Source organism: Staurois parvus, unplaced genomic scaffold (genome assembly GCF_062004578.1).
Source record: "Staurois parvus isolate SC_StPar_1 unplaced genomic scaffold, SC_StPar_1.0 ptg001787l, whole genome shotgun sequence".
Lineage (NCBI taxonomy): Eukaryota > Metazoa > Chordata > Amphibia > Anura > Ranidae > Staurois > Staurois parvus.
The window spans coordinates 1,065,866-1,093,849 of NW_028319583.1; the positions used below are offsets into that span (position 1 = coordinate 1,065,866).

Consider the following 27,984-nt stretch of genomic DNA (forward strand, 5'->3'; position numbering starts at 1 on the left):
GCTGGATTCACGCCTGAACTGCCGGCTGGACGGTCCAAACTCTGCGTCCAAAACTTTGCAGAATCCGTCCGGATAATCCCCCCTTCCCGGAGCTGCACTGAGCGGAAATGGCCCTCTCCTAATGTGACAGCTGGGAAGACCAGTATTTGCATACAGCGCAGTCAGGGCCAGGAAGGGGTTAAAAGCATTAACAGCCCATTATGCTGGCAAGAGCCTCGACAGGAGAGGACGGACAGTACGGCTGCGACAGTGTGAGCCGGATCTACAGCGAGCAGGGAGGAGATCCCCCAACCTGCGCGCTCCACTGGTCGCTCGTCACCAAACTTCTGCTGCTGCGCTACGATGGGAGCTGCCCCACCGACGATGTGAGTAGCACGCCAGAAACGCAAAAGTTTTTCATTTTATTTGTGAAGCGCCAACATATTCCGCAGACAGGCTCATTTGCATCATTCTGTCCGCAAAGGAGCTTGCGCTCTAATATCTCTGCCATCGTTACATTATTATTGATTAACATTATTCATTTTATATCTCCCACATGATAGGTGGAGATAGAAAGAATGAATGCCACGTCAGTTTGCGCACCAAGAGGATGATCATACCACCATTATTCAACAGTTCTATAGCTCCAACATACACTGTGGTGCTGTACAGAGAGTCACAAAAGTATCTGCACCAGAGGAGCTTACACTCTAATGGCCCACTATAGCCACACACTATTATTATACATTTATATATCTCTGACATATACTGTGGTGCTGTACAGAGTGTCACAAAAGTATCTGCACCAGAGGAGCTTACACTCTAATGGCCACTATAGCACCAGAGGAGCTTACACTCTAATGGCCACTATAGCACCAGAGGAGCTTACACTCTAATGGCCCACTATAGCACCAGAGGAGCTTACACTCTAATGGCCCACTATAGCACCAGAGGAGCTTACACTCTAATGGCCCACTATAGCCACACACTATTATTATACATTTATATAGCTCTGACATATTCCATGGTGCTGTACAAAGAGTCACATCAGTATCTGCACCAGAGGAGCTTACACTCTAATAGCCCACTATAGTCACACACTATTATTAGTATACATTTATATAGCTCTGACATATACCATGGTGCTGTACAGCGATTCCCATTAGTATTTGCACCAGAGGAGCTTACACTTTAATGGCCCACAATAGCCACACATTATTATTATACATTTATATAGCTCTGACATATACCATGGTGTTGTAGAGAGGACACTGAGCCAGTCACATCAGTCTCTGCACCAGAGGAGCTTACATTCTATTGTCCCCCTACAGTCTTACACTATTATATATTTATATAGCTCTCACATATACTGTAGTGCTGTACAGAGAACACTGAGCTGTCCACACCAGCCTCTGCACCAGAAGAGCTTACACTCTAATGTCCCACCACAGTCACACACTATTATTATACATTTATATAGCTCTGACATATATCATGGTGCTGTACAGGGAACTCAAAGCCAGTCACATGAGTTTCTACACCAGAAGAGCTTACACTTTAATTTCCCATCACAGTCACGCGCTATTATTATTATACATTTATATAACTCTGATATATGCTGCGGCGCTGTACAGAGAACACTGAACCAGTCACATCAGTCTCTGCACCAGGTGAGCTTACACTTGAATATTCCCCCCCACAGTCCCACACTATTATTATCATCCAACAGTTAAATAGCTATGACAAGTTCCAGAGAGTACTGAGCCAGTCACAGCAGAAGAGCTGACACTCTAAGACCTCCCCACAGTCACACGCTATTATTATTATACATTTATATAGCTCTGACATATACCGCAGTGCTGTACAGAGAACACTGAGCTATTCACATCAGTCTCTGAACCCGAGGAGCTTACACTTGAATGTCCCACCACAGTCATACACTATTATTATTATACATTTATATAGCTCTGACATATACCGCAGTGCTGTACAGAGAACATTGAGACAATCACATCAGTCTCTGCACCAGAGGAGCATACAATCTGATATCCCCCCACAGTCCCACACCATTTCTATACTTTTATATAGCTCCGACATATACTGCAGTGCTGTACAGAGAACATTGAGACAGTCTTTGCACCAGAAGAGCTTACACTCTAATATTCCCACAGTCCCACATCATTATTATACTTTTATGTAGCTCTGACACATACTGCACTGCTGTACAGAGATCAAAGTCACATCAGTATCTGCAGCAGAGGAGCTAACACTCTAATGTCCTATTGTCTACATTGATCACCATATGTAGAGGGGAATTTCTCCTCTAAGTAAGGGGACATTTCCGCATTCTGCATTGCTTTTCTGGCCATTGTTATTTATTGTCAGGACGATCATTGATGAAGAGAGCAACAGAGTATTGTAAAATAAATTGTCGAATATTCTAGGTATGCTGAATTCTTTATTGATTTATTTAAAACTTTTAACAGCTTGCTGATTATGTTGTTTTTCTATGAAATGTGGGATTATTATGTCATCAATAATATTGTTAATATTTAATAAATAATAATATTGTTTTTTGATAATCATCATGATCAGGGGTTCCCCGATACCCTGAATTTCTTTTAAGTGTTCCTCAGGGGTAGAAGGATTAAGAAAGGTTGCAGCGACTCTTCAAAGTGAGCAATCAGTTAGCTTAGTAAATAAGGTGAAGCTGTGTTCACATCAATCATCCAATCTTATACAAGGAAAAATCCACTTTATAAATCATTTTTCTGACATTAATTGGGTATTCAGGGACTATATACCTTTGCCTTATGCACCAAGCCAAGTAAACAGTCTCCATTCCTTTAGTAAAATTAGCTCCACTGTACTTCTGAGTTGCCACCAGTTTCAGGACAGCTTGTGCTGGAACTTGGTTTACTTTGGAAAAACAATACAATTATAGATTGATAATAATAATAAAATAATTTATTATTCATAATTCATAAATATAAAAATAATAATTTTAAATACCAATTTAATAAAATAATTAAAAAATATATTATTATTTTTAAATAAGACAGTAGTGCAAAACTCTGGCCGTATCTATAGCAAAGGATATTTTGGAACCCTTTGAACCAATTTGCTAAAGCCAGATTTGCAAATCTTAAATTATCACTGGATGAACAGCAATAAATCACAAGGGCTGAGTATTAATATCTGACAGATGTCAAAATTGTATTAATAATAATATTATTATACAGTGATTATATAACTTGCAACTCGAAAGACAGAAGAGGAATTAACAAATGTATATGTCGTTTTATGAGCTTGCGATAATGAGGGATGATAGTTTCCCCACATATAGCACATTTTCGGTTGGTAAGGTCATTGGAGGAGGCAGAGAGCCCCTCACTCCACCTTCTAGATGTGATAATCAGTAGAATAACCTATTGACAATAATAGCAATCTATATATTAGGCGAGGTTTGCATTCCTCTGGACATATTTCTTTTGTTTGATCTTCGAGTCAGTAAATATTGTCAGCAGTTTATACAGGAAGCTGATCCATCGTTCCAGTTTTTAGCAGAGAATCCTTGTTAAGTTTCGGTCGAAAAAGTAATTGTTACTTTTGTTTCTTTACGACAACTCTTTTTTTTCTGTATTTTGTCAATATTCTAAAGTATAAAAGGATTACAAATTGGAGAACGTACTGGGAAGCAGAACGGTGTCCAGAATTTGAATGATGTTAGGTTAGGATTGAATGTCATCAATTTAGATGTCCTGAGCCAAATCCAAATTTCAGCATTATTTTTAGCAGATCGAATTCCCATAATGGGCTGTTTCTGATTTATCCTCAGGTCTGCTTCTCTTGTTCCATGAGCGCCTCTTAGCTTGACTGCCAGTCCCACTAGGTCCAACCCTGCTTTTACATGTTGCTTTTTTTATATTACAAATGGTGCCTAACTGGGAAATGTAGAATATGATACTATGTTGGGCACTCTTAAAATTTGTTATGTATTTGGCAAGCATGGGAGGTATGGTGTATGCAGTAAGGCAAGCAATAGAGAATGTATGGCATGCTTGAAGGTGCATATCATGATGATGGTACCCAGGTGAGTTATCAAGAGCAAACTAGGCAAGAAGAGGATGTGTGGTGAAAAGGAACATGGGGTGTTATGGTAGATTGGGTGGAGGGTTGGTATAAAGGATCCCAGAGAATATATATGGAAAGAGAAGGGGGAAGTGGGGAAAAAAGAAGGGGAAGGGGGGGCAGAGAAGGGTTCAGAGAGGAGGATAAAAATAAAAAGTTAACTTTTTGATCAGAGTACCTAGATGAGACATCAAGAACAAAACTAGGCAGGAGGGGGTTCCATGGTGAAAAGGAACCTGTGCTGTCAGGGTAGACAGGGGTTGTTACAGAGGCTCACAGAGAATATTTGCAGAAGAAGGGGGAGGGAGGATGGAAGGGCGATTCAAAGGGTAGAAGGGAATAAAAAGGTGCACTTCCTGATCAGGGTACCTAGATGAGTCATCAAGAAAAAAACTAGGCAGAAGTGAGTGCCATGTTGAAAGAGTGTGGGGGTTGACTGGAGAGGGGTAATTGTTATAGGAGCAGTGGTTTCCAAACTGTGAACCTTTGACACTGACAAAAGGGCACAGTTCCTACCAGGGGCGGACTGACAGCTCATGGGGCCCCCGGGCAATAGGGGATCATGGGGCCCCTGTGTCCTTGCCCGAACTCAAAAAAGCTTATGAATAAAGGTACCAGGGGCATCTCATGCGACCCCCTACTGACCCCGGGCCCTCGGGCAGTGCCAGAGTTTCCAAATTGTCAGTCCGCTCCTGGTTCCTACCAATTACACCAATGATGAGGCACAGTTCCTCCCAGTGACACCAACGATGGGGCATGAGTCCTCCCACCCAATGACACCAACGATGAGACACAATTCCTCTCACTGACACCAAAGATAGGGCATGGTTTACTTCCACTGACTAGCTACAGTCCAGCTCCTGTAAAGTCTGAAGAACAGTAAACTGGTCCTTTGATTAGAACGTTTGGAGACCCCTGTTATAGTGGATCAAAGAGAATATATATGGAAGTAGAGGGGGAAGCAGGAAAGTAGAAGAGTGGGGGGGGGGGTTTAGAGGGGAAGAACGAATGAAAAGGTGCATTAAAAGGAAGCCTAGATGGGTCATCAAGAACAAACTAGGCAGGAGGGGGTGCCATTGTGATAAGGAACCTGGAGTGTGAAGTAGGCGGTCATGGTGGGGGGTGTTAGAGAGGATCACAGAGAATACATAGGGAAGAGAAGAAAGAGAGGAAGTGGGAATGAGGGAAAAGTGTCTAGGTTTGTGGGGTAGGGGGAGTGAGTATAGAGTGGAAGAAGGAATTGTCCAATCACCGGCTGGGGACAGTTTGGTTACCAAACTCGGTTTGTTAAAAATATAGCGAAAAGGGGGGGGGGGGGGGTCACCGACCTGTTTGTAGAACAGAGTTGACTGAAGAGTATTACAAATTCTTTGACAGTTAAAAGAGAACAGATCATGTATATTCCCCATTGACCTAGATCAACTTAACTGGTTCTACGATGTTGTAGACATTTTGCTGATTATCTTAGAAGCTTCTTTGATTCTAAATCAAGTTGAATGTAACCTCAGCATGGTGGAGCCCCTGGAGTTTTCTTTGAATGAGAGTCTCCACAAAGTCAAGATCGTATTCTCACTTCCCCTTTGGGGATGAGCTGGATTGCAGCCTCACCCCCTAAACATGGAAGAATCGTTGGTTTCAGGAGTACTGCAGCACCCCTCCTGGAACACTTGACATTGGGGTGTTCAAGTCAAAATGTGTATCTGGTACTTGACCATATTTTTGGGAGAAAACTATGGATGCAAATGGTGCAATCCCAGACAGATTGGGCCTGTGACCACAGAATGCTAGGGGCTCCTCATTGGTGTTCCCTGGCACAGCCTGTAGTCTGAGGAGCAGAGAGCCGGAGCATTGGAAGTTTTGGATTCTACACCACTGGAAACATTGTAGAGTAGACCCACTGTGGGAACTGGCTTAACACCCCTCCGCCAAAAGGGTTGCATATGCATTTAAACTCTATTTTTGGCTCGTGCCTGGAGCTGAGTTTTAACATACACAACTAATATAAACGTATGAAACATTTGCATATATTTTGTGCCATTTTACCTGGTATGGCCTTTTATATATAACAGAATGAACAACCAAAATTGACTGAATGGCAATTACAAATTTTGCCAAATATATTTGGTTGTGAAATTTCACCAATTTCACTATCAAAAACTTTTAATTTCACCTATTGGAGTTACGCAGGCAAAATTTGCTTTTAAAAATACTGTTTGTGATGGTGTATTTGGGGTATTTTAATCTTTTTTTCCCCATTTAGTATTCTTGGAATGGAAGGGATTGATCTTTGCAGAAATATAATTCATATGGGGCAGCCAGAGAACTGACAGTAATCCCCCATCCAGCTCTCTCCATAAAAGGGTCGTAGACTCGGAACTCCTGACTTTATCGTTTCACGGAGGATCTCTGAGAGGTGGATACGAAGACTCTCCTCTCCCAGACTGCTCAGCGAGTCTACATTACATTTCTCTGTATAAAACTAATTAGCGAGCACTTTTGTTCCTCTGAGCCAATAAGGCCCCCCCAGCAGGAGTTGTTTGGGGTTATCGGAGGATCCTCCGTGCCAGAGACGGATGTCTATCTGGATTCACCCTCTGCAGTTCTCACATCCCAGTAATTGCTTTCTTTGATGGGCGGAAATGAATCTGTTTGATGGTTTTAGAGATGACTGACGCAGACTGGAACGGCAGCCTCATGGGCACCTCTCAAGCCAGCTCATGCCCGCGTTTGGGGTGGCAAAAGCTTGGAGCTGATAGATCTGTAGGATAAGGAATAGCAAGCAATTTTATAAATGCTAGCTACAGTCAGTAGGGACTAAAGCGGAACTTAACCCCAAAGGATAAGTTCTGCTTTGTGTCCTCCTCTTGTTTTTGGCACTCTTTTTGTGAGTGTGGGGGGGGGGAGGTACCTGGTTTTGACAGATACCCACACCCACTTTTAATTATTATCATTATACAAGATTTATATAGTGCCAACAGTTTGCTCAGCGCTTTACAAAATGAAGGCGGACATTACAGTTACAATACAATTTGCTACAAGAGGAAACAGAGAGCCCGGCTCGTTAGAGCTTACTTCCAATTAGATCATGGTGGCGATCCACCGGAAATTCCCCTCCCCACACATTATTATCATACAGTATTTATAAAGCGCCAATAGGTCGCTCAGCGCTGTACATTACCATAACCTTCTAGGACACGTGACAGGTTCCCGAAGGCTGCGGGACCCTTCTTGCATGCACAGTGGGAAGCCGTCTGTGACGCCCCAAGGAATCACAGGCTTCTGCCCATAGTAAACATGGTGGTGCTGGGCCCCGGGAATCCGGAGACCAGTGAAGAACCAGTTTGGATGAGCACAGCGCTGGAGCCCTGGACATGTAAAGGTCCTTTTATTAAAAGTCAGCAACTAAAGTATTTCACAGGCATACCTCGGTTTACAAATTTAATTCGTTCTGCGGGACTTTTCGTATTGTGAAACATTTGTAAACCGAAATGCGGTTTCCCATAGGATTGCATTGAAAACCAACTAATCCGTTCCGGAGGTCAGAAAAAAGTTAAAAAAAAAAAAGTCTTTTATCTGCTCAAAACGCTTTATAAAGTGCACTTTAAAGGCATAAATACTGTAAAGGGACATGATTAAAAATTAATTTGTAAATGCATTGAAAACCAATTAGTCCGTTCGTATTGTGAAAAAAAATTTGTAAACCGAGCCATCATTTTCAATGGATTCTCATTCGTAAACTGAAAATTACGTTAACCGAGGCGTTCGTAAACAGAGGTACGCCTGTGTGTTTTTCAAACAGGGCTAAGAACCGCTTCAAGTATGCTTCAGGAGGCATTTAGTAAGCATTTGTGAAGCATCTGAACTCCCAGCAGTCTCCTAGATTCTGCGAAATGCTTACTGAAGCTCACCAAGTGCCCGATGAAGCTCGGCAAGTGCCCGATGAAGCTCGCCAAGTGCCCGATGAAGCTCGCCAAGTGCCCGATGAAGCTCGCCAAGTGCCCGATGAAGCTCGGCAAGTGCCCGATGAAGCTCGCCAAGTGCCTGATGAAGCTCGGCAAGTGCCCGATGAAGCTCGCCAAGTGCCTGATGAAGCTCGCCAAGTGCCCGATGAAGCTTGCTAAATGTATGTTAATCCTACAGCTAGCCCCCTTCTTGAGAACAACATGAGAGAGTCCCTTTAAAGCCCACCCCCACTCCTTCCCCACAGCGGTGAATGAACAGCACACAGACAGAGCCATTCGATTTGACTATGTACACTACACTCAGCACTTGCTTGTAAATATTATTCTGTACTCCGTTGCGGATTGCATTCAAACTTTTGCAGGTAAAATTTTCTTCTGCAAACAGTCTGGCTGCCGCTTTAAGGGGCAGGAAACCTTACATGGAAATTTGCCTTTAAAAAAAAAAGTGCATCAAAACCACAGAACAAAAAAGTATTATATTGCAGCTTACCAGTCCTTAGAAGTGGTGGCTGCATTAGTTTTCCCTATTTAGGATTTTATTATATTATTATAGTTTCACCTGGTGTTCCCGCCAGTGAAACACTTCCTGTCCTAGGGTGGCAACACTCACTAACTGCATTGTATCTATGGAGGAGCAGCGTTGTCACCCTAAGGCCCCATATGCGCTGTGTTTGCTGTCGTGCTGCATGACAATATAAGGTCCATTATCTTCAATAGTGAACATTTTCATCAATGCAGCACAGCTGCAGCGTGTTTTCTGAAAAGGTGCACGTGCTATTCTTGGTGCACTGCAGTGCACGTTTTGCCCCGTAGACTTAAATGGGAACGCATGAAAATGGAAGGTCAGTCAGCCACAGCTCAAAGAGCTCCTAGCAACTTCTGAAGGAACCCTAACGTTCCATGGAACTCTGGTTGAGAATGGCTTTAGGTGAAGCTTTATTCTGCTATGACTGTACATTTCAGCTTCTGAGATCTGTAAACAGACTAAAGCTTCACCCAAGGCAGCCATTTTCAACCACAATTCCATGGAACCCGAAGGTTCCTTCAGAACTTTCTAGGGGTTCCTTAGCCATGGCTGATTGACCTTCCATCTGATGGTGCCTGCATAGTTCCAGAGCCAACTCTACTTGGCAGAGTCAGCAGCATGACACTGATTATCTTAGCCATCCGTAAGGATGGCATTCTTACCACCACTATAAGGGTTTCATTTGTCTTACTGAGGCATTTTCAACATTGACCCCTGGTGAACTGATTTTAGTAAAGGTTCCTTGAGACCTGAAAAAGGTTTGGGGTCAACTTTAATCTGTTTTGTAGAAGAATGTTTAATTTGTGACAAAGGATTCCCAGAGCACCGTAAAGAGCAGAGCAGACTGCTTTGATGCTCACGCCAAAAGATTTGCTGTTTTAGTTGGAGGTGTCTGCCCTGACTGTACATTTCAGCTTCTAAACATCTGTAAAACAAAGACACCACCAACTTATAGAACAGCAAATCTGAAATTTCATTTAGAGTGAGCATCAAAAGCAGGCTGCTCTGCTCTCTACAGTGCTCTGGAAATCCTTTGTCACATATTAAACATTCTTTTGCAAAATAGATTAAAGTTGACCCCAAACCACTAATAATAAACCTGTATAAAAGTCAATTCATTAAATTCTAGCCGAGCTGTATTTAACGAACTAGCTGGTTGTTAAGGAGCCGGCACCTGTCAGCATCCCTAACAACCAGTGAATAGCTGATTGTAAAGGAGCTGGCACCTGCCATAACTCATCTGCTGTCAGCGGGATTCCCTACTCACAGCAGAATGTAAGCAAGAGAAAAGCTGGCATTAAAGAAAGAAAAAAAAAAAAAAAAAAAACACAGCGTGGGGTTCCCCCCTCCCCCAATCCATAACAAGAGATTATAGATTTTGGGGGGAAACCTCATGCAAAAAAAAGAAAATTGGCATGAGGTCCCCCCCAAATCTATACCAGACCCTTTTCCGAGCATGCAAGTCAGCAGGCCAGGAAAGGGGGGCAAGCAAGCGACCCCCTCCTACTGAACCATACCCTTAACATAGAGGGTGCTTTGGGGGCTCCCCCCAAAGCACCTTGTCCCCATGTTGATGAGAACAAGGGCCTCTTCCCCACAACCCTGACCCAATTGGTGGTGGTGGGGTGACTTTTTGGGATGTGGAAGCGCCTTTTAACAAGAGACCCCAGAGCCTACCCGATGATGTCACTGGTGGCCCCGCCCCCTTGTGACATAATCAACCAATGACATCCAAATCACTCATTCCTGCTGGTCACCCACAATCCCCATCGGGCATCTTTCCCCTGAGGAGCACTTTGCTTCTTGGGGGAAGGATGCTTCTGAAAGTCTTTGGCTGTGAATATATTATGACTTTGTGGACAAACCTGTTGAGTCAACATGCTGCTCTAATGGTCCCTGAAGTCTTTCTCTGCATGCTGGAGGTTTATGTCCTTTTGTTGATACTAGAACCTATTGAGTGGATTAATATAGAGTATGTAAATAACATTGTTGATCTCCTAATATCCCATGAAGTAGAGCTAGGAAACATGTAGAGTTTTGCTCGCCAAGTCTTCCAATCGTGTGTTCCTTATGTTTTGGAGATTACTAACCAAGAGCTGATGTACGAATATGGTCACTGATTGGATGATGGGTTAAGGATAGGAGGTATTATGTTAGGCCAATTATGCAACAATGACAATATCACATAGCTTCATTATATATATATTTGTCTATGTAATGAAATGCTAGATTTATAAATAATATAATGGTTTGGATTCTAGTACCTCTAAAGTCCCACAATGTTTCTCAGGTGTCCTCTATTATTTATGCTCATATGTTCCTCCTATGAAGAGCCAACTTTCCACCTAATAATATTTATTTCCAGAATCTAAATTGCAGCACATTTCATGGGACAGCCCTCTACAGAGTACACAGAGTCAATGGCAGCCTTTGTTACTTCACCAAGAACATTGGGGAACTGGAGAAAGAACAGAGAAGGGCAACCAAACTGATAAGAGGCATGGAGGAGATCAGCTATGAGGAAAGATTAGAGGAACTGAATTTATTCTCTCTTGAGAAGAGGAGATTAAGGGGGGATATGATCTCCATGTATAATATGTAAGGGGGGGATATGATCTCCATGTATAATACATAAGGGGGGATATGATCTCCATGTATAATACATAAGGGGGGGATATGATCACCATGTATAATACATAAGGGGGGGATATGATCTCCATTTATAATACATAAGGGGGGATATGATCACCATGTATAATACATAAGGGGGATATGATCTCCATGTATAATACATAAGGGGGGATATGATCACCATGTATAATACATAAGGGGGATATGATCTCCATGTATAATACATAAGGGGGATATGATCACCATGTATAATACATAAGGGGGGATATGATCTCCATGTATAATACATAAGGGGGGATGTGATCTCCATGTATAATACATAAGGGGGGGATATGATCTCCATGTATAATACATAAGGGGGATGTGATCTCCATGTGTAATGCATAAGGGGGGATATGATCTCCATGTATAATACATAAGGGGGGATATGATCTCCATGTATAATACATAAGGGGGATATGATCTCCATGTATAATACATAAGGGGGGATATGATCTCCATGTATAATACATAAGGGGGGGATATGATCACCATGTATAATACATACGGGGGGATATGATCTCCATGTATAATACATAAGGGGGATGTGATCTCCATGTGTAATGCATAAGGGGGGATATGATCACCATGTATAATACATAAGGGGGGGATATGATCTCCATGTATAATGCATAAGGGGGGATATAATCTCCATGTATAGTACATAAGGGGGGATATGATCTCCATGTATAGTACATAAGGGGGGATATGATCTCCATGTATAATACATAAGGGGGGGATATGATCTCCATGTATAATACATAAGGGGGGGATATGATCTCCATGTATAATACATAAGGGGGGGATATGATCTCCATGTATAATACATAAGGGGGATGTGATCTCCATGTGTAATGCATAAGGGGGGATATGATCTCCATGTATAATACATAAGGGGGATATGATCTCCATGTATAATACATAAGGGGGGATATGATCTCCATGTATAATACATAAGGGGGGGATATGATCTCCATGTATAATACATAAGGGGGGATATGATCTCCATGTATAATACATAAGGGGGATATGATCTCCATGTATAATACATAAGGGGGGATATGATCTCCATGTATAATACATAAGGGGGATGTGATCTCCATGTGTAATGCATAAGGGGGGATATGATCTCCATGTATAATACATAAGGGGGATATGATCTCCATGTATAATACATAAGGGGGATATGATCTCCATGTATAAATACATCAGTGGTTCATATAGTGAACTCGGTGTAGAGCTATTCCCCCTGAGGACAAGGGGGCACTCTTTACGTCTGGAGGAAAAGAGATTTAATCTCCAAACACGGAAAGGTTTCTTCACAGTAAGAGCTGTGAGAATGTGGAATAGACTCCCTCAAGAGTTGGTTGTGGCCAGCTCAGTGGATTGCTGTAGGAAAGTCCTGGATTCTTTCTTGGATACACAGAATATAACTGGATATAACATTTATAGGTAAAGTTGATCCAGGGAATATCCGATTGCCTCTCGGAGGATCAGGAAGGAATTTTTTCCCTGCAGGAGCAAATTGAATCGTGCTTTGCTGGGTTATTTGCCTTCCTCTGGATCAGCTGTGGGTGTAGGATAACTTTTTTTTTATTATTATTTATTTCTTATGGTTGCACTGGATGGACTTTTGTCTTTTTTCAGCCAGACTAACTATGTAACCATAATCCTACATACACTAGGCCCACACTGGGAGGAAGATAATTCACCTACCAGAATATTTTGGCTTGTGAAAAACCCATTAAACCTAAAGCGGACATGACTTTTACACACCATGCACTTGACAAAATACCCACAATGCACCTCTCTAATCAACCATGCCTCCCTTAGCCCTGGCACAGAACAGGCCTCCCTACAGTGAACACAGATGAGATCAGTCGGACATGTAGAAGTTGTTACCACTGAGGCGCTTGTGAATAATTTACAACCCGTTCACGCATTATCTCCTCACCCAGGAGAGACACCATTATTACCGGGGAGGGCGGATGTTACTGGAAATGGAGACAATCAGTTCATCCTCTTGTCTCTCTGCAATTTAACTTTCTTTGAATCACTGTTACTGCTAAAGGTGGCCATTAGCAGGTCAACCTCATGGGCCTCTAGCAGCCTCATGTTTCAGAAATGTCCAATATAAGAAATGTTTGAGTTGCCCAGCTGCTGACAATCAGGAGAATCTATACCCTGATTTTCCTAGATGGGAAAGAAATAATTAAACTATTACATAGCTATGAATATTTTCTCTTCAAAAACCCGGAAATGCATCTCTGGCAGTAGTCTCATTGCCCCATACATGTGTGTCTTAAAGTGGACCTGTTATATTTATCATGTTAGGTGCAGCATGCTCAGTAATGTGTCAATGCAACACTTCTGGTTATTTATTACCTCTCACAAAGATCACAGAACTCCCCCTGACCATGCCGCCATCTGCTTTTCTCTTCAGAAGAATGGAGCTATCTTTGTTCAGCCATCATCTAAATCTACTTCCTGGACTGAGATGCCGGCTGAGAGATGACAAAATCATGTGTTCACAAATGCCTGACACGGATTAGCCCCTGCTGCAGCCTCCCACCCATTGCTTACTACAAAGTTACAATGTTGCAGTCTGATCACTGGGTGAGAGGCGACTGAGGAAAAGCTTCCCTCTGCCTGCAGCAGACTCATGACCTCATCTCACCCTAGGCAAAATCACTGACTTAAGCTCAAGCACAGATTTTTTCAATGATAAAAGGTGTAGCTTTTTAGAAAAATGAGAATGTTACTGTATTTTGTGACATGTCAGGAATTTATCTATGCAGACTTGACAGTCCACTTTAAGAAACTCATAGACTTGAGAACAATCAGAACAAGTTTCCGCCCTACCCGCAGTACATTTACCAGACCACATTTCAGAGGAACTTCCAGCTTATCATTGAGAGTGTTATCTCTTAAATGCGCATATTGACTGCGCATCTGGTGAGTGCGCAATCTTTATCAGTTTGGATACACCATCACCTACTGGATTAGACCACCAGTTGTCGGAAATCCCTGTGATCTTCCATGCACTTTACATATTGGGATTTTCTTCACGTTAATTTTGGACTATATGATTCATATATCACTTTATATGCACATTTTGTCACGACACAGTGGCACGGATATTTATTATAAGCAGGGGCGGACTGACAACTCATGGGGCCCCCAGGCAATAGGGGATCATGGGGCCCCTGTGTCCTTGCCCAAATTCAAAAAAACCTATGAAAAAGGTACCAGGGGCATCTCATGGGGCCCCCTACTGACCTCGGGCACTCTGGCAGTGCCCCAGTTTCCAAATGGTCAGTCCACCCCTGATTATAAGTGTTGATTATTGGTTTTTTGCACTTTATGCACATGTCACATACCGTGACAGGCATTATATAACACATTGAGTCACATCATTTATTCATCAGCACTTTATTATAAGTCACTTTTATGCATGTTGACATTATATGCATTGTCTGTGGTTATTTTCAGTTTTAAGCGCTGCAACCATTACTTATACTAAAGTAGTGCAGTGCTGAATAGCAAAAAAAATGCCTTGGTCACAAAAGGAGTAAAACCTTTTTCGGTGGTTAAATACTAGAAAAAAAAAAAGAAGAAAAAAAAAAGTAGTTAATTTATTAAAGATATAGATGTAATACTGTCAGCGGCTAATGACTCTCCTGCCATGATTTCACTACTTCCCAGTCTGAAAATGTCCTTTTTTAAATTTTGTATTTTACATGGGAAAATATGGATCTCCCTGTGTAATCATTGGAGCTCTGTGACAGGAAGATGCTGTACTCTGTTCACAGGAGAGCACACAGTGCTTCTGATACAGAGGGGATGTCTATCACACTGATAGTGGAGCGGAGGTCTGCTGGTTACACAGGGAGAGCCGCAGTTTCCCAGTGTAATCTGCAGGACATGGCTGTGTGATATAAATGCAGGAGAGCCTCCTGGCTTAGCAGCACCCCCTGATGCACGGTTCATGGTTTCAGCAACATGAAAAACAGAAGTTTTAGAACCTTTGAAAGCATGTGCAACAACACTGGTGCCATAAGCATCTGAAATAGGTGTGGTTCCTGAACCAAAAATGGAGTTTCCAAAATATGGGACATATTCAGCAATGCAGAAACAGAGAGCAGGTTCACCTGGAGGAATCCCCTCCTTTAAAATGTAACTAAACCCAGGACCCTGCATTCACTATATCCGGTCTCCCCGGACCCTGCATTCACTATATCCAGTCTCCCCGCACCCTGCATTCACTATATCCGGTCTCCCTGGACCCTGCATCCACTATATCCGCTCTCCCCGAGCCCTGCATTCACTATATCCGGTCTCCCCGGGCCCTGAATTCACTATATCCGGTCTCCCCGGGCCCTGAATTCACTATATCCGGTCTCCCCAGACCCTGCATTCACTATATCCGGTCTCCCCGAACCCTACATTCACTATATCTGGTCTCCCAGACCCTGCATTCACTATATCCGGTCTCCCCGGACCCTGCATTCACTATATCCGGTCTCCCCGGGCCCTGCATTCACTATATCTGGTCTCTCCGGACCCTACATTCACTATATCCGGTCTCCCCGGACCCCGCATTCACTATATCCGGTCTCCCCGGCCCCCGCATTCACTATATCCGGTCTCCCCGGCCCCCGCATTCACTATATCCGGTCTCCCTGGGCCCCGAATTCACTATATCCGGTCTCCCCGGACCCCGCATTCACTATATCCGGTCTCCCCGGGCCCTGAATTCACTATATCCGGTCTCCCCGGACCCCGCATTCACTATATCCGGTCTCCCCGGACCCCGCATTCACTATATCCGGTCTCCCCGGACCCTGCATTCACTATATCTGGTCTCCCAGGACCCTGCATTCACTATATCCGGTGTTCCTGGACCCTACATTCACTATATTCGGTCTCCCTGGACCCTGCATTCACTATATCCGGTCTCCCAGGACCCTACATTCACTATATCCGGTCTTCCTGGACCCTGCATTCACTATATCCGGTCTTCCTGGACCCTGCATTCACTATATCCGGTCTTCCTGGACCCTGCATTCACTATATCCGGTCTCCCTGGACCCTGCATTCACTATATCTGGTCTCCCCGGACTCTGCATCCACAATATCTGGTCTCCTCGGACTCTGCATCCACAATATTCAGTCTCCCCGGACCCTGCATTCACTATAACCGGTCTCCCTGGACCCTGCATTCACTATATCCGGTCTCCCCGGACTCTGCATTCACTATATCCGCTCTCCCAGGACCCTGCATTCACTATATCCGGTCTCCCAGGACCCTGCATTCACTATATCCGGTCTCCCCGGACCCTGCATTCACTATATCCACTCTCCCCGGACCCTGCATTCACTATATCCGCTCTCCCAGGACCCTGGATTCACTATATCCGCTCTCCCCGGACCCTGGATTCACTATATCTGACCTCCCACAATAGACAGAACATGAAAGTGCAATTATTTTAGTAAATATAAACTTTTGTCATCAGCAATTAGAGCAATCTTGTGACTTCTATCAGTGTCCAGCCAAGCACTGGTTAAAACTTGTAGGAGGAGTTTTCTTCTGCTCTAGGAGGCTGCAGGATCCCTGACCCTCTGTCTGGACAGTGCTGATTGGCCCTATGTGGATGACATGCACTCTCCCAAGGGAAAAAAAAAACAAACTCTCTTGCAATGCACACCAAACTGAGCATGTGCAGAGTGTCTCCACACAATATGTATTATCAAGAGATAAAAGGGGGACACTGGATGAAGGGGAGGATCAGAGAAGGCAAGATCGAACAGCATTTTTACACAATGCAGAGGATTGACCCCTTAGGTTCCACAGTGAGTATAACAAACATGCATTACTGCATCTACAGACTGGGTTTAGTAACACTTTAAGGTACGGCAGCACATCACCAGACCAACATCACTCAACGGTGGATTAAACTGCCCCCCAATGTGTTTCTACACCAACCCCCTACCACGAGAGTGGGGAGGATAGCTGCCCACCTCAGTACAGACTGCATTCAGGACCTGCCAAGTCCCAGCACCCCACATCCTACTTGTGCTCAAGTGGCAGCTGAAGCTTCAAAGTGACCTTCTGATGCCCAGGCCAGCTGTGACATTGACCCATACCTAACCCATACCCAACTGTCACCACTTATAGATGCAGCTGTTCACACTGACCAAGATGGATTCTGCTACATCCTGTTGGGTCAATCAGCTGAGGTTATAGCAGCAATAAAAAAGCCCAAAAAAATCCTCTACATTGCAGGTGTAAAACCCTGATCCCATTATTGCTTATACCGGGTCCTGGTAACACGTCTGGATTTTTAGTTTTCCATCCCCGGACTTGTTTAGCTCAGTAATGACCAAGAAAAGAAAACTCAACATCGATTGCTGAACTTCCAGGGCTTTATGAAATTCCCTTTGCTATATAGAAGGTCTGGATGATTTTTTTATTCAGGATATCATATTTAGTAAATAAGAATAAAAATTTCAAACAGTCTCAACAACAAAAAGCATAGCTTTACCCTTGTGGCAAATGTGTTACCAAAAAGCTATAGATCACAGTAGCCAACATGGCAAGCAGGACTTGCTATTTCTCTGGCTCATAAAAATTTCCTTTAGTGCCCAATGGGAAATGTTCAGATTGTCTCTTACAAATGTGAACTATACCGTTGCTAGATGTGTTAATGCTACAAAGTTCAGTTTTGGGCTCTAATTCACAAAAAGAACATTGGGGAACTGGAGAAAGTACAGAGAAGGGCAACCAAACTGATACGAGGCATGGAGGAGATCAACTATGAGGAAAGATTAGAGGAACTGAATGTATTCTCTACAGAGAAGAGGAGATTAAGGGGGGATATGATCTCCATGTATAATACATAAGGGGGATATGATCTCCATGTATAATACATAAGGGGGATATGATCTCCATGTATAATACATAAGGGGGGATATGATCACCATGTATAATACATAAGGGGGGATATGATCTCCATGTATAATACATAAGGGGGGGATATGATCTCCATGTATAATACATAAGGGGGGGATATGATCTCCATGTATAATACATAAGGGGGGGGATATGATCTCCATGTATAATACATAAGGGGGATATGATCTCCATGTATAATACATAAGGGGGGGATATGATCTCCATGTATAATACATAAGGGGGGGATATGATCTCCATGTATAATACGTAAGGGGGAGATATGATCACCATGTATAATACATAAGGGGGGATATGATCTCCATGTATAATACATAAGGGGGGGTATGATCTCCATGTATAATACATAAGGGGGGGTATGATCTCCATGTATAATACATAAGGGGGGTATGATCTCCATGTATAATACATAAGGGGGGATATGATCTCCATGTATAATACATAAGGAGGGGATATGATCTCCATGTATAATACATAAGGGGGGATATGATCTCCATGTATAATACATAAGGGGGGATATGATCACCATGTATAATACACAAGGGGGGATATGATCTCCATGTATAATACATAAGGGGGGATATGATCTCCATGTATAATACATAAGGGGGGATATGATCTCCATGTATAATACATAAGGGGGGATATGATCACCATGTATAATACATAAGGGGGGATGTGATCTCCATGTATAATACATAAGGGGGGGATGTGATCTCCATGTATAATACATAAGGGGGATATGATCTCCATGTATAATACATAAGGGGGGGATATGATCTCCATGTATAATACATAAGGGGGAGATATGATCACCATGTATAATACATAAGGGGGGATATGATCTCCATGTATAATACATAAGGGGGAGATATGATCATCACCATGTATAATACATAAGGGGGGGTATGATCTCCATGTATAATACATAAGGGGGGTATGATCTCCATGTATAATACATAAGGGGGGTATGATCTCCATGTATAATACATAAGGGGGGATATGATCTCCATGTATAATACATAAGGGGGGGATATGATCTCCATGTATAATACATAAGGGGGGGATATGATCACCATGTATAATACATAAGGGGGCATATGATCTCCATGTATAATACATAAGGGGGGGATATGATCTCCATGTATAATACATAAGGGGGGGATATGATCTCCATGTATAATACATAAGGGGGGGATATGATCTCCATGTATAATACATAAGGGGGGGATATGATCTCCATGTATAATACATAAGGGGGGATATGATCTCCGTGTATAATACATAAGGGGGATATGATCTCCATGTATAATACATAAGGGGGGTATGATCTCCATGTAGAATACATAAGGGGGGGTATGATCTCCATGTATAATACATAAGGGGGGTATGATCTTCATGTATAATACATAAGGGGGGGATATGATCATCATGTATAATACATAAGGGGAGATATGATCTTCATGTATAATACATAAGGGGGGGATATGATCTCCATGTATAATACATAAGGGGAATATGATCTCCATGTATAATACATAAGGGGGGATATGATCTCCATGTATAATACATAAGGGGGGATATGATCACCATGTATAATACATAAGGGGGGATATGATCTCCATGTATAATACATAAGGGGGGGATATGATCTCCATGTATAATACATAAGGGGGATATGAGCTACATGTATAATACATAAGGGGGGGTATGAGCTACAGGTATAATACATAAGGGGGGGATATGATCTCCATGTATAATACATAAGGGGGGGATATGATCTCCATGTATAATACTTAAGGGGGGGATATGATCTCCATGTATAATACATAAGGAGGGGATATGATCTCCATGTATAATACATAAGGGGGGGGGATATGATCATCATGTATAATACATAAGGGGGGATATGATCATCATGTATAATACATAAGGGGGAATATGATCACCATGTATAATACATAAGGGGGGATATGATCACCATGTATAATACATAAGGAGGGGATATGATCTCCATGTATAATACATAAGGGGGGATATGATCACCATGTATAATACATAAGGGGGGATATGATCTCCATGTATAATACATAAGGGGGGATATGATCACCATGTATAATACATAAGGGGGGATGTGATCTCCATGTATAATACATAAGGGGGGGGATGTGATCTCCATGTATAATACATAAGGAGGGGATATGATCTCCATGTATAATACATAAGGGGGGATATGAACTGCATGTATAATACATAAGGGGGGATATGAACTCCATGTATAATACATAAGGGGGATATGATCTCCATGTATAATACATAAGGGGGGGATATGATCTCCATGTATAATACATAAGGGGGGGATATGATCTCCATGTATAATACATAAGGGGGAGATATGATCACCATGTATAATACATAAGGGGGGATATGATCTCCATGTATAATACATAAGGGGGGGTATGATCTCCATGTATAATACATAAGGGGGAGATATGATCATCACCATGTATAATACATAAGGGGGGGTATGATCTCCATGTATAATACATAAGGGGGGTATGATCTCCATGTATAATACATAAGGGGGGATATAATCTCCATGTATAATACATAAGGAGGGGATATGATCTCCATGTATAATACATAAGGGGGGATATGATCTCCATGTATAATACATAAGGGGGGATATGATCACCATGTATAATACATAAGGGGGGATATGATCTCCATGTATAATACATAAGGGGGGATATGATCTCCATGTATAATACATAAGGGGGGATATGATCACCATGTATAATACATAAGGGGGGATGTGATCTCCATGTATAATACATAAGGGGGGAATGTGATCTCCATGTATAATACATAAGGGGGATATGATCTCCATGTATAATACATAAGGGGGGGATATGATCTCCATGTATAATACATAAGGGGGAGATATGATCACCATGTATAATACATAAGGGGGGATATGATCTCCATGTATAATACATAAGGGGAGATATGATCATCACCATGTATAATACATAAGGGGGGGTATGATCTCCATGTATAATACATAAGGGGGGTATGATCTCCATGTATAATACATAAGGGGGGATATGATCTCCATGTATAATACATAAGGGGGGATATGATCTCCATGTATAATACATAAGGGGGGGATATGATCTCCATGTATAATACATAAGGGGGGGATATGATCACCATGTATAATACATAAGGGGGGTATGATCTTCATGTATAATACATAAGGGGGGGATATGATCATCATGTATAATACATAAGGGGAGATATGATCATCATGTATAATACATAAGGGGGGATATGATCTCCATGTATAATACATAAGGGGAATATGATCTCCATGTATAATACATAAGGGGGGATATGATCTCCATGTATAATACATAAGGGGGGATATGATCACCATGTATAATACATAAGGGGGGATATGATCTCCATGTATAATACATAAGGGGGATATGAGCTACATGTATAATACATAAGGGGGGGTATGAGCTACAGGTATAATACATAAGGGGGGGATATGATCTCCATGTATAATACATAAGGGGGGGATATGATCTCCATGTATAATACATAAGGGGGGGATATGATCTCCATGTATAATACATAAGGAGGGGATATGATCTCCATGTATAATACATAAGGGGGATATGATCTCCATGTATAATACATAAGGGGGGGATATGATCATCATGTATAATACATAAGGGGGGATATGATCATCATGTATAATACATAAGGGGGAATATGATCACCATGTATAATACATAAGGGGGGATATGATCACCATGTATAATACATAAGGAGGGGATATGATCTCCATGTATAATACATAAGGAGGGGATATGATCTCCATGTATAATACATAAGGGGGGATATGATCTCCATGTATAATACATAAGGAGGGGATATGATCTCCATGTATAATACATAAGGGGAGATATGATCTCCATGTATAATACATAAGGAGGGGATATGATCTCCATGTATAATACATAAGGGGAGATATGATCTCCATGTATAATACATAAGGGGGGATATGATCTCCATGTATAATACATAAGGGGGGATATGATCACCATGTATAATACATAAGGGGGGATGTGATCTCCATGTATAATACATAAGGGGGGGATGTGATCTCCATGTATAATACATAAGGAGGGGATATGATCTCCATGTATAATACATAAGGGGGGATATGAACTGCATGTATAATACATAAGGGGGGATATGAACTCCATGTATAATACATAAGGGGGGATATGATCTCCATGTATAATACATAAGGGGGGATATGAACTGCATGTATAATACATAAGGGGGGATATGAACTCCATGTATAATACATAGGGGGGATATGATCTCCATGTATAATACATAAGGGGGGATATGATCTCCATGTATAATACATAAGGGGGGATATGATCTCCATGTATAATACATAAGGGGGATATGATCTCCATGTATAATACATAAGGGGGGATATGATCTCCATGTATAATACATAAGGGGGATATGATCTCCATGTATAATACATAAGGGGGGATATGATCTCCATGTATAATACATAAGGGGGGATATGATCTCCATGTATAATACATAAGGGGGGATATGATCTCCATGTATAAATACATCAGTGGTTCATATAGTGAACTCGGTGTAGAGTTATTCCTCCTGAGGTCATCACAGAGGACAAGGGGGCACTCTTTACGTCTGGAGGAAAAGAGATTTAATCTCCATATACAGAAAGGTTTCTTCACAGTAAGAGCTGTGAAAATGTGGAATAGACTCGCTCAAGAGTTGGTTGTGGCCAGCTCAGTGGATTGCTTTAAAAAAGTCCTGGATTCTTTCTTGGATACACAGAATATAACTGGATATAACATTTATAGGTAAAGTTGATCCAGGGAATATCCGATTGCCTCTCGGGGGATCAGGAAGGAATTTCTTTCCCTGCAGGAGCAAATTGGATCGTGCTTTGCTGGATTTTTTTGCCTTCCTCTGGATCAACTGTGGGTGTAGGTTTATAACTTTTTTTTTTAATGAACTGGATGGACTTTTGTCTTTCATCCAGATTAACTATGTAACCTCAAGCATATAACTGGATATGTGCACCCACTGCTGTACGAGTGCCAATAATAAACAAATAGTAAACAAGTAGCGATAAATAGTGTCCACACCAAATGAGAATGGTCAACTTGCTCGAAGAAATGTTGCAACAGTCCTTATTTTCCCAAAAACTCCACCACTGTAATGAAAAAAAAATGTATTCCAAGGATCTTGCAAAATGTGAATGGCATTTCTTATCATTAAAATTATATTTTTACTTCTCTTTGATATTTTTTGGAACATGTATGGCATTTGCCAAGAACATCTAAAGTAATCACGGAAAGAATTCCTGAGTGAAGAGACAGCAGGACATAGCCCGTGGGAAACCTGTTTTCTATAGAGTTTGACCTATATGAAAGTATGGGTCTTATTGGAAGGCCATTTCATAAGTGTGGAGGAGCACAGTGTTCATTTTGCATTACAGTGGTGGAGTTTTTTGGAAAATAAGGATTGTTGCACCATTTCTTCAAGCAAGTTGACCATTCTCATTTGGAATGGACACCAGTTATCACTACTTCTTTACTTTTTTTTTTATTATTGGCACTCATAGAGCAGTGGGTGGACATATCCGTTTACACACTATGCATGCATGTTATTGATGTGATAATTTTCTATGGTCTTGTATGCATATATGGATTGATTTATGTGGTAGCACTGAGGTTGTGGTATTAACATATCTAGCAACAGTATAGTTCACATTTGTAAGGTTGAGATTGCGCTACACCACGATTACACATATCTACTACTGTGGAGTATCGCACAGAAAGGGGACAGCAGCATCCCAAAGGTTTCGAGTTCACATTACACAAGGTCTTCACAACGTATTAATCGATTCAGTTTTTGGGGCAGCTCACGGGTACGTTGTAGTTGACCAAAGACATGTCCATTTGGGCACAGTGGATAGCTAAAAGGAGGAACTTCACTTGGCTTATAAAAAGTTAAAAAGTCAACAGCTACCAATACAGTAGCTGTTGGCTTTTAGGAAACAGCTATTTTCCAGTCTATGGAGTCCGGAGCTGTCTTCCATGCTTCGACCTTCTGGTGTCGCCATCTTGGATTGGAGGGACAGCTGTGACTCCCTAATGGATCCCCACTCAGCATGCAGGAGGCATGGCAGTGCAGACAGACTGGTCCTGAAAGTGGTGGGGGATGTGGGCGAGTGCACATCATCACTCTCGCTTAGGCAAGGATTGAAGAAGTGGTGGAGGGTGACCATCAATAAAAAGAAAAAAAAAAAAGACCAAAACCCACTCCCTGAAAATAGAGGTGGAAATGTGTTCAAAGCTGGGGAAGGGAGAAATTGAGCTGCACTTTTCTTTTTGAGTAAAGGTCCATTTTAAAGACCCGATACTGGGACAATCGGTCCAATTTCTGTCATAATGTGTTGGGAGAGCCCAGTTTGGCTGTATCAAATTGAATTTAAATAAAAAGGGAGGCTTAAGTGTAAGCAAACCTTAAATCTGTTTTTCAGTATGTTTGGCATCATGCCTCACTGTATTCAGTTTCCTTAAACAAAGTTTCCTACCTGTAGATCCTGACAGTAACAGCACTTCCTGCTGCTGGCGGACAACTCTAAGCCACTGCCTCATAAATAGCAGTTGCATTGTCAGCCTGCCGCTTGAGTGCCTTTCAGTATGCTTTGGGCTCCTTACAGAAAACAATGGTGGCAGAGAAAGACCAAAGCAGTCTACCAAGCCTGCCCCCCCCCTTTTTTTTTTAATTTTGTGTAAACTTTTGCCCTGAGTATAGATCTGTGTTTGCCCCAAACATGTTTAAATCCACTTACTGCTACTCACCAACAGTTACCTATAGGGGACACGTGGCAGGCTGACACAACTGCTACTATTTGGGAGGCAGTGGCTTACAGTTGTCAGTTTGTAAAAAGAAATGCTATTAATGACCAGAGATCCAGACAAGAAATTTTGCAACAGATTGATAACAAAAATTGTGCTCAAGAATACTATATACAGTGAGGCATGATGCCAAACATACTGAAAAATAAATGTATGGCTTACATACACTTTAATCGTTAATTGCCATGGTGCCAGCGTTGGAGCAGGTTTACAGTAAAGGCTGATCTGGCAATAATCATGACGCTATTGTTCTGTGCTTCCAAAATGTCTATTTGTGGAGCCAAATCACGCAATTATACATTGTCTCCGAGTTCTTGCTATCTTGGCAGAACACAAAAGTCAGTTAATCCCACGTCCAGCACACGTGGCGATGCTTTCTCTGAAATATCTCCAAGCTTGGCTCTAAACATACGAGGCATTAAATGGTTGGTCACTCTGGGTTAATCACTCTCACTCTGTGATGACCCATTAGTCACATTCCAGAATCCAGATATTTTTCACTTTGATCTCTCGGCAAATGGTCCGTCTATAATCTCAGAAACTATTGGAGGTATCTTAGAACATTAGATGCTGATTGGTGAAATGCTCTTACATACTGGAACAAAGAATTTTCTCTCAACACTCTACTTTTTTTTTCCCCATGGGTGGACCTAATAAGGCATATACAGAGGTGGACTGACAACTCATGGGGCCCCTGGGCAATAGGGGATCATGGGGCCCCTGTGTCCTTACCCAAACTCAAAAAAGCCTATGAAAAAGGTACCAGGGGCATCTCATGGGGCCCCCTACTGACCTTGGGCAGTGCCAGAGTTTCCAAATGGTCAGTCCGCCCCTGGGCATACATCTCATCGAGGTGGCAAGAAACCTGTATCATGTGTTGCTAGCCATACCATAGTTATCTTGTCTGCTTTGGGTCGGGTGTACACACAGTGAAGGTTCTATGAAGAAAAAAGAAATTTCCAGGTGGTCACTATTTGATAGGGGACTGTTGAGTGTAATCCTTCCATGGAGCAGATGGAACTGTCCACCTTTTCTGTTGTTTGAGAATTGATTGTCAAATCTCATCTGAAACTGTTACAATGGCTCTTCGGGCTTTTATTGGATAGGTTTCATTGTGGGTTTGGACTTGTTCTGGTTCAGAAAGGTAGTATTGATTCTTTTGATATTGGTGAGAGCAGCTATTTATGGGGATAACATGCTATCCAAAAAGGTTGATCATCATTCATGGTTACTATTTACCCACGGAGGACCTTGGGTGAAGTTTGACGTTCAGAAAAAAGTAGAGTGTAAAAAAGATGAATCAGTGAGTTGGTTTGGGAGAAATGGTAGTACACAACCAACTAAGGTTTGAGATACTAGACACAACAAAATACAAAATTAGTATCCATCTGCCCTTTGTGTTTTTCAGATACTAGTCGCTGACTTAAAGAACAGCACCATGGAAAAATCACCAGAACATATCGCCCTCAGCGAGTACAGCATCGCAGACATATCTTCTTCTGAATCCAAGGACCTGGTCACCAGCAGGACTGAAAGCACCTTGTACAGTTCATCAAGAAGCGAGTCTTTGTGGAACACCGTACACCGAAGTGCCTGGGACACTTACCAAAAACCAATCATTATTATGTCCATTGGGGGATCGGTCTTCCTTTTGGGGATCATAATGACCACAATGAACTTTGTCTATTCATATGCGCCGGTCTCCAAGAACTTTGGACCTGTGGCTCTCTCCATTGGACTGATGGTTTTAGTTGTTGGTTTGGTATGGGTGCCCATCATCAGGAAGAAAAGGAAACAAAGGTCAGCTTCACGGCTTTTCAACAATTCACGTCAGTTTTTCTTTCACTTTTGAGACTATTCAGAGGTCTGGCCACAGGAGTTGCCATTCGAAAATGTTCCGAAGCTACTTGCTTGGTGGACTCATCGAGTCTTGGATCTCATAACTGTAAGAATATTGCCAAGAAAGTAAATGGTCTTTAATGTTTTCACATGACATAATGGGACAGATGGGAAATGATGGTGAAAAGGAGCAATGTGCTTCCAGGCCACCATAGCAAGAGATGGTCTTCACTAATAAGAGTAAAAGACTAATTTAGGTGTCGCCAATGCCAAATGAAGAAATGCATGATCACTCTTTGGTTTGCATAATCCCCATCTTGAAGGCATGGAGCTGGTGCTTTTCTAGCCATATGACTATCCTACAAGAAGTTAAAGCTGTTGAACCATCATGGCTTTTACCCATGAACTATTTCCCATAATTCCCTAAACATGGAAAGGCTTGTCTACAAGGACCGAAGGAAAATATGACTGACCTTATTTTTTTACCTGCATCCCTTGTCCTAGCTCAACTTATCTTCAGGAGTTTTGCTTTTCTTTTTATACTTTCTGGAAAACCTTCCCACCCAATGATGCGGTCCTATACGTGGGTGTGGCCTGTTCTCTAAGCAGACAGTGACAGATGGATCGGGCAGAACCTCTGGAAACTTGCATGACAAGTTATAATTTAAATTAATTTTATGCACAACGATTTGCAAAGGAAATGATACTATATCTGCTAAAAGAGAATATATACCTGTATAGGAATTCAAGTATTTTTTTTACTATCAAAACTTTTAACATGCTTTTTTCTTAATTCTGTACTGATGTAAGTTCCGCAGTGGATGAAATGTTACAAAATATACTTTATTGTAATCGTGAATATTCAAAAGTGTGTCTTTTTAAAAAAATAAACCTTATTAAGCGTGG

General features: G+C 41.9%; 1 protein-coding gene across 1 annotated transcript; it reads left to right on the top strand.

The window, feature by feature from the left end:
- Positions 1–27,983, top strand: PIRT (phosphoinositide interacting regulator of transient receptor potential channels). Its single transcript, XM_089663846.1, has 2 exons — positions 1–365; positions 26,648–27,983. The coding sequence occupies exons 1-2, from the start codon at positions 201–203 to the stop codon at positions 27,089–27,091; spliced, it is 609 nt and encodes a 202-aa protein (XP_089519972.1). The 5' UTR covers positions 1–200; the 3' UTR covers positions 27,092–27,983.
- Position 27,984: the final 1 nt, after the last annotated feature.

Coding starts and splice junctions, on each gene's coding strand:
- PIRT (XM_089663846.1), top strand. CDS start 201: ATGCTGGCAAGAGCCTCGACAGGAGAGGACGGACAGTACGGCTGCGAC. Junction 366..26,647: donor GGAGCTGCCCCACCGACGAT/GTGAGTAGCACG, acceptor TGTGTTTTTCAG/ATACTAGTCGCTGACTTAAA.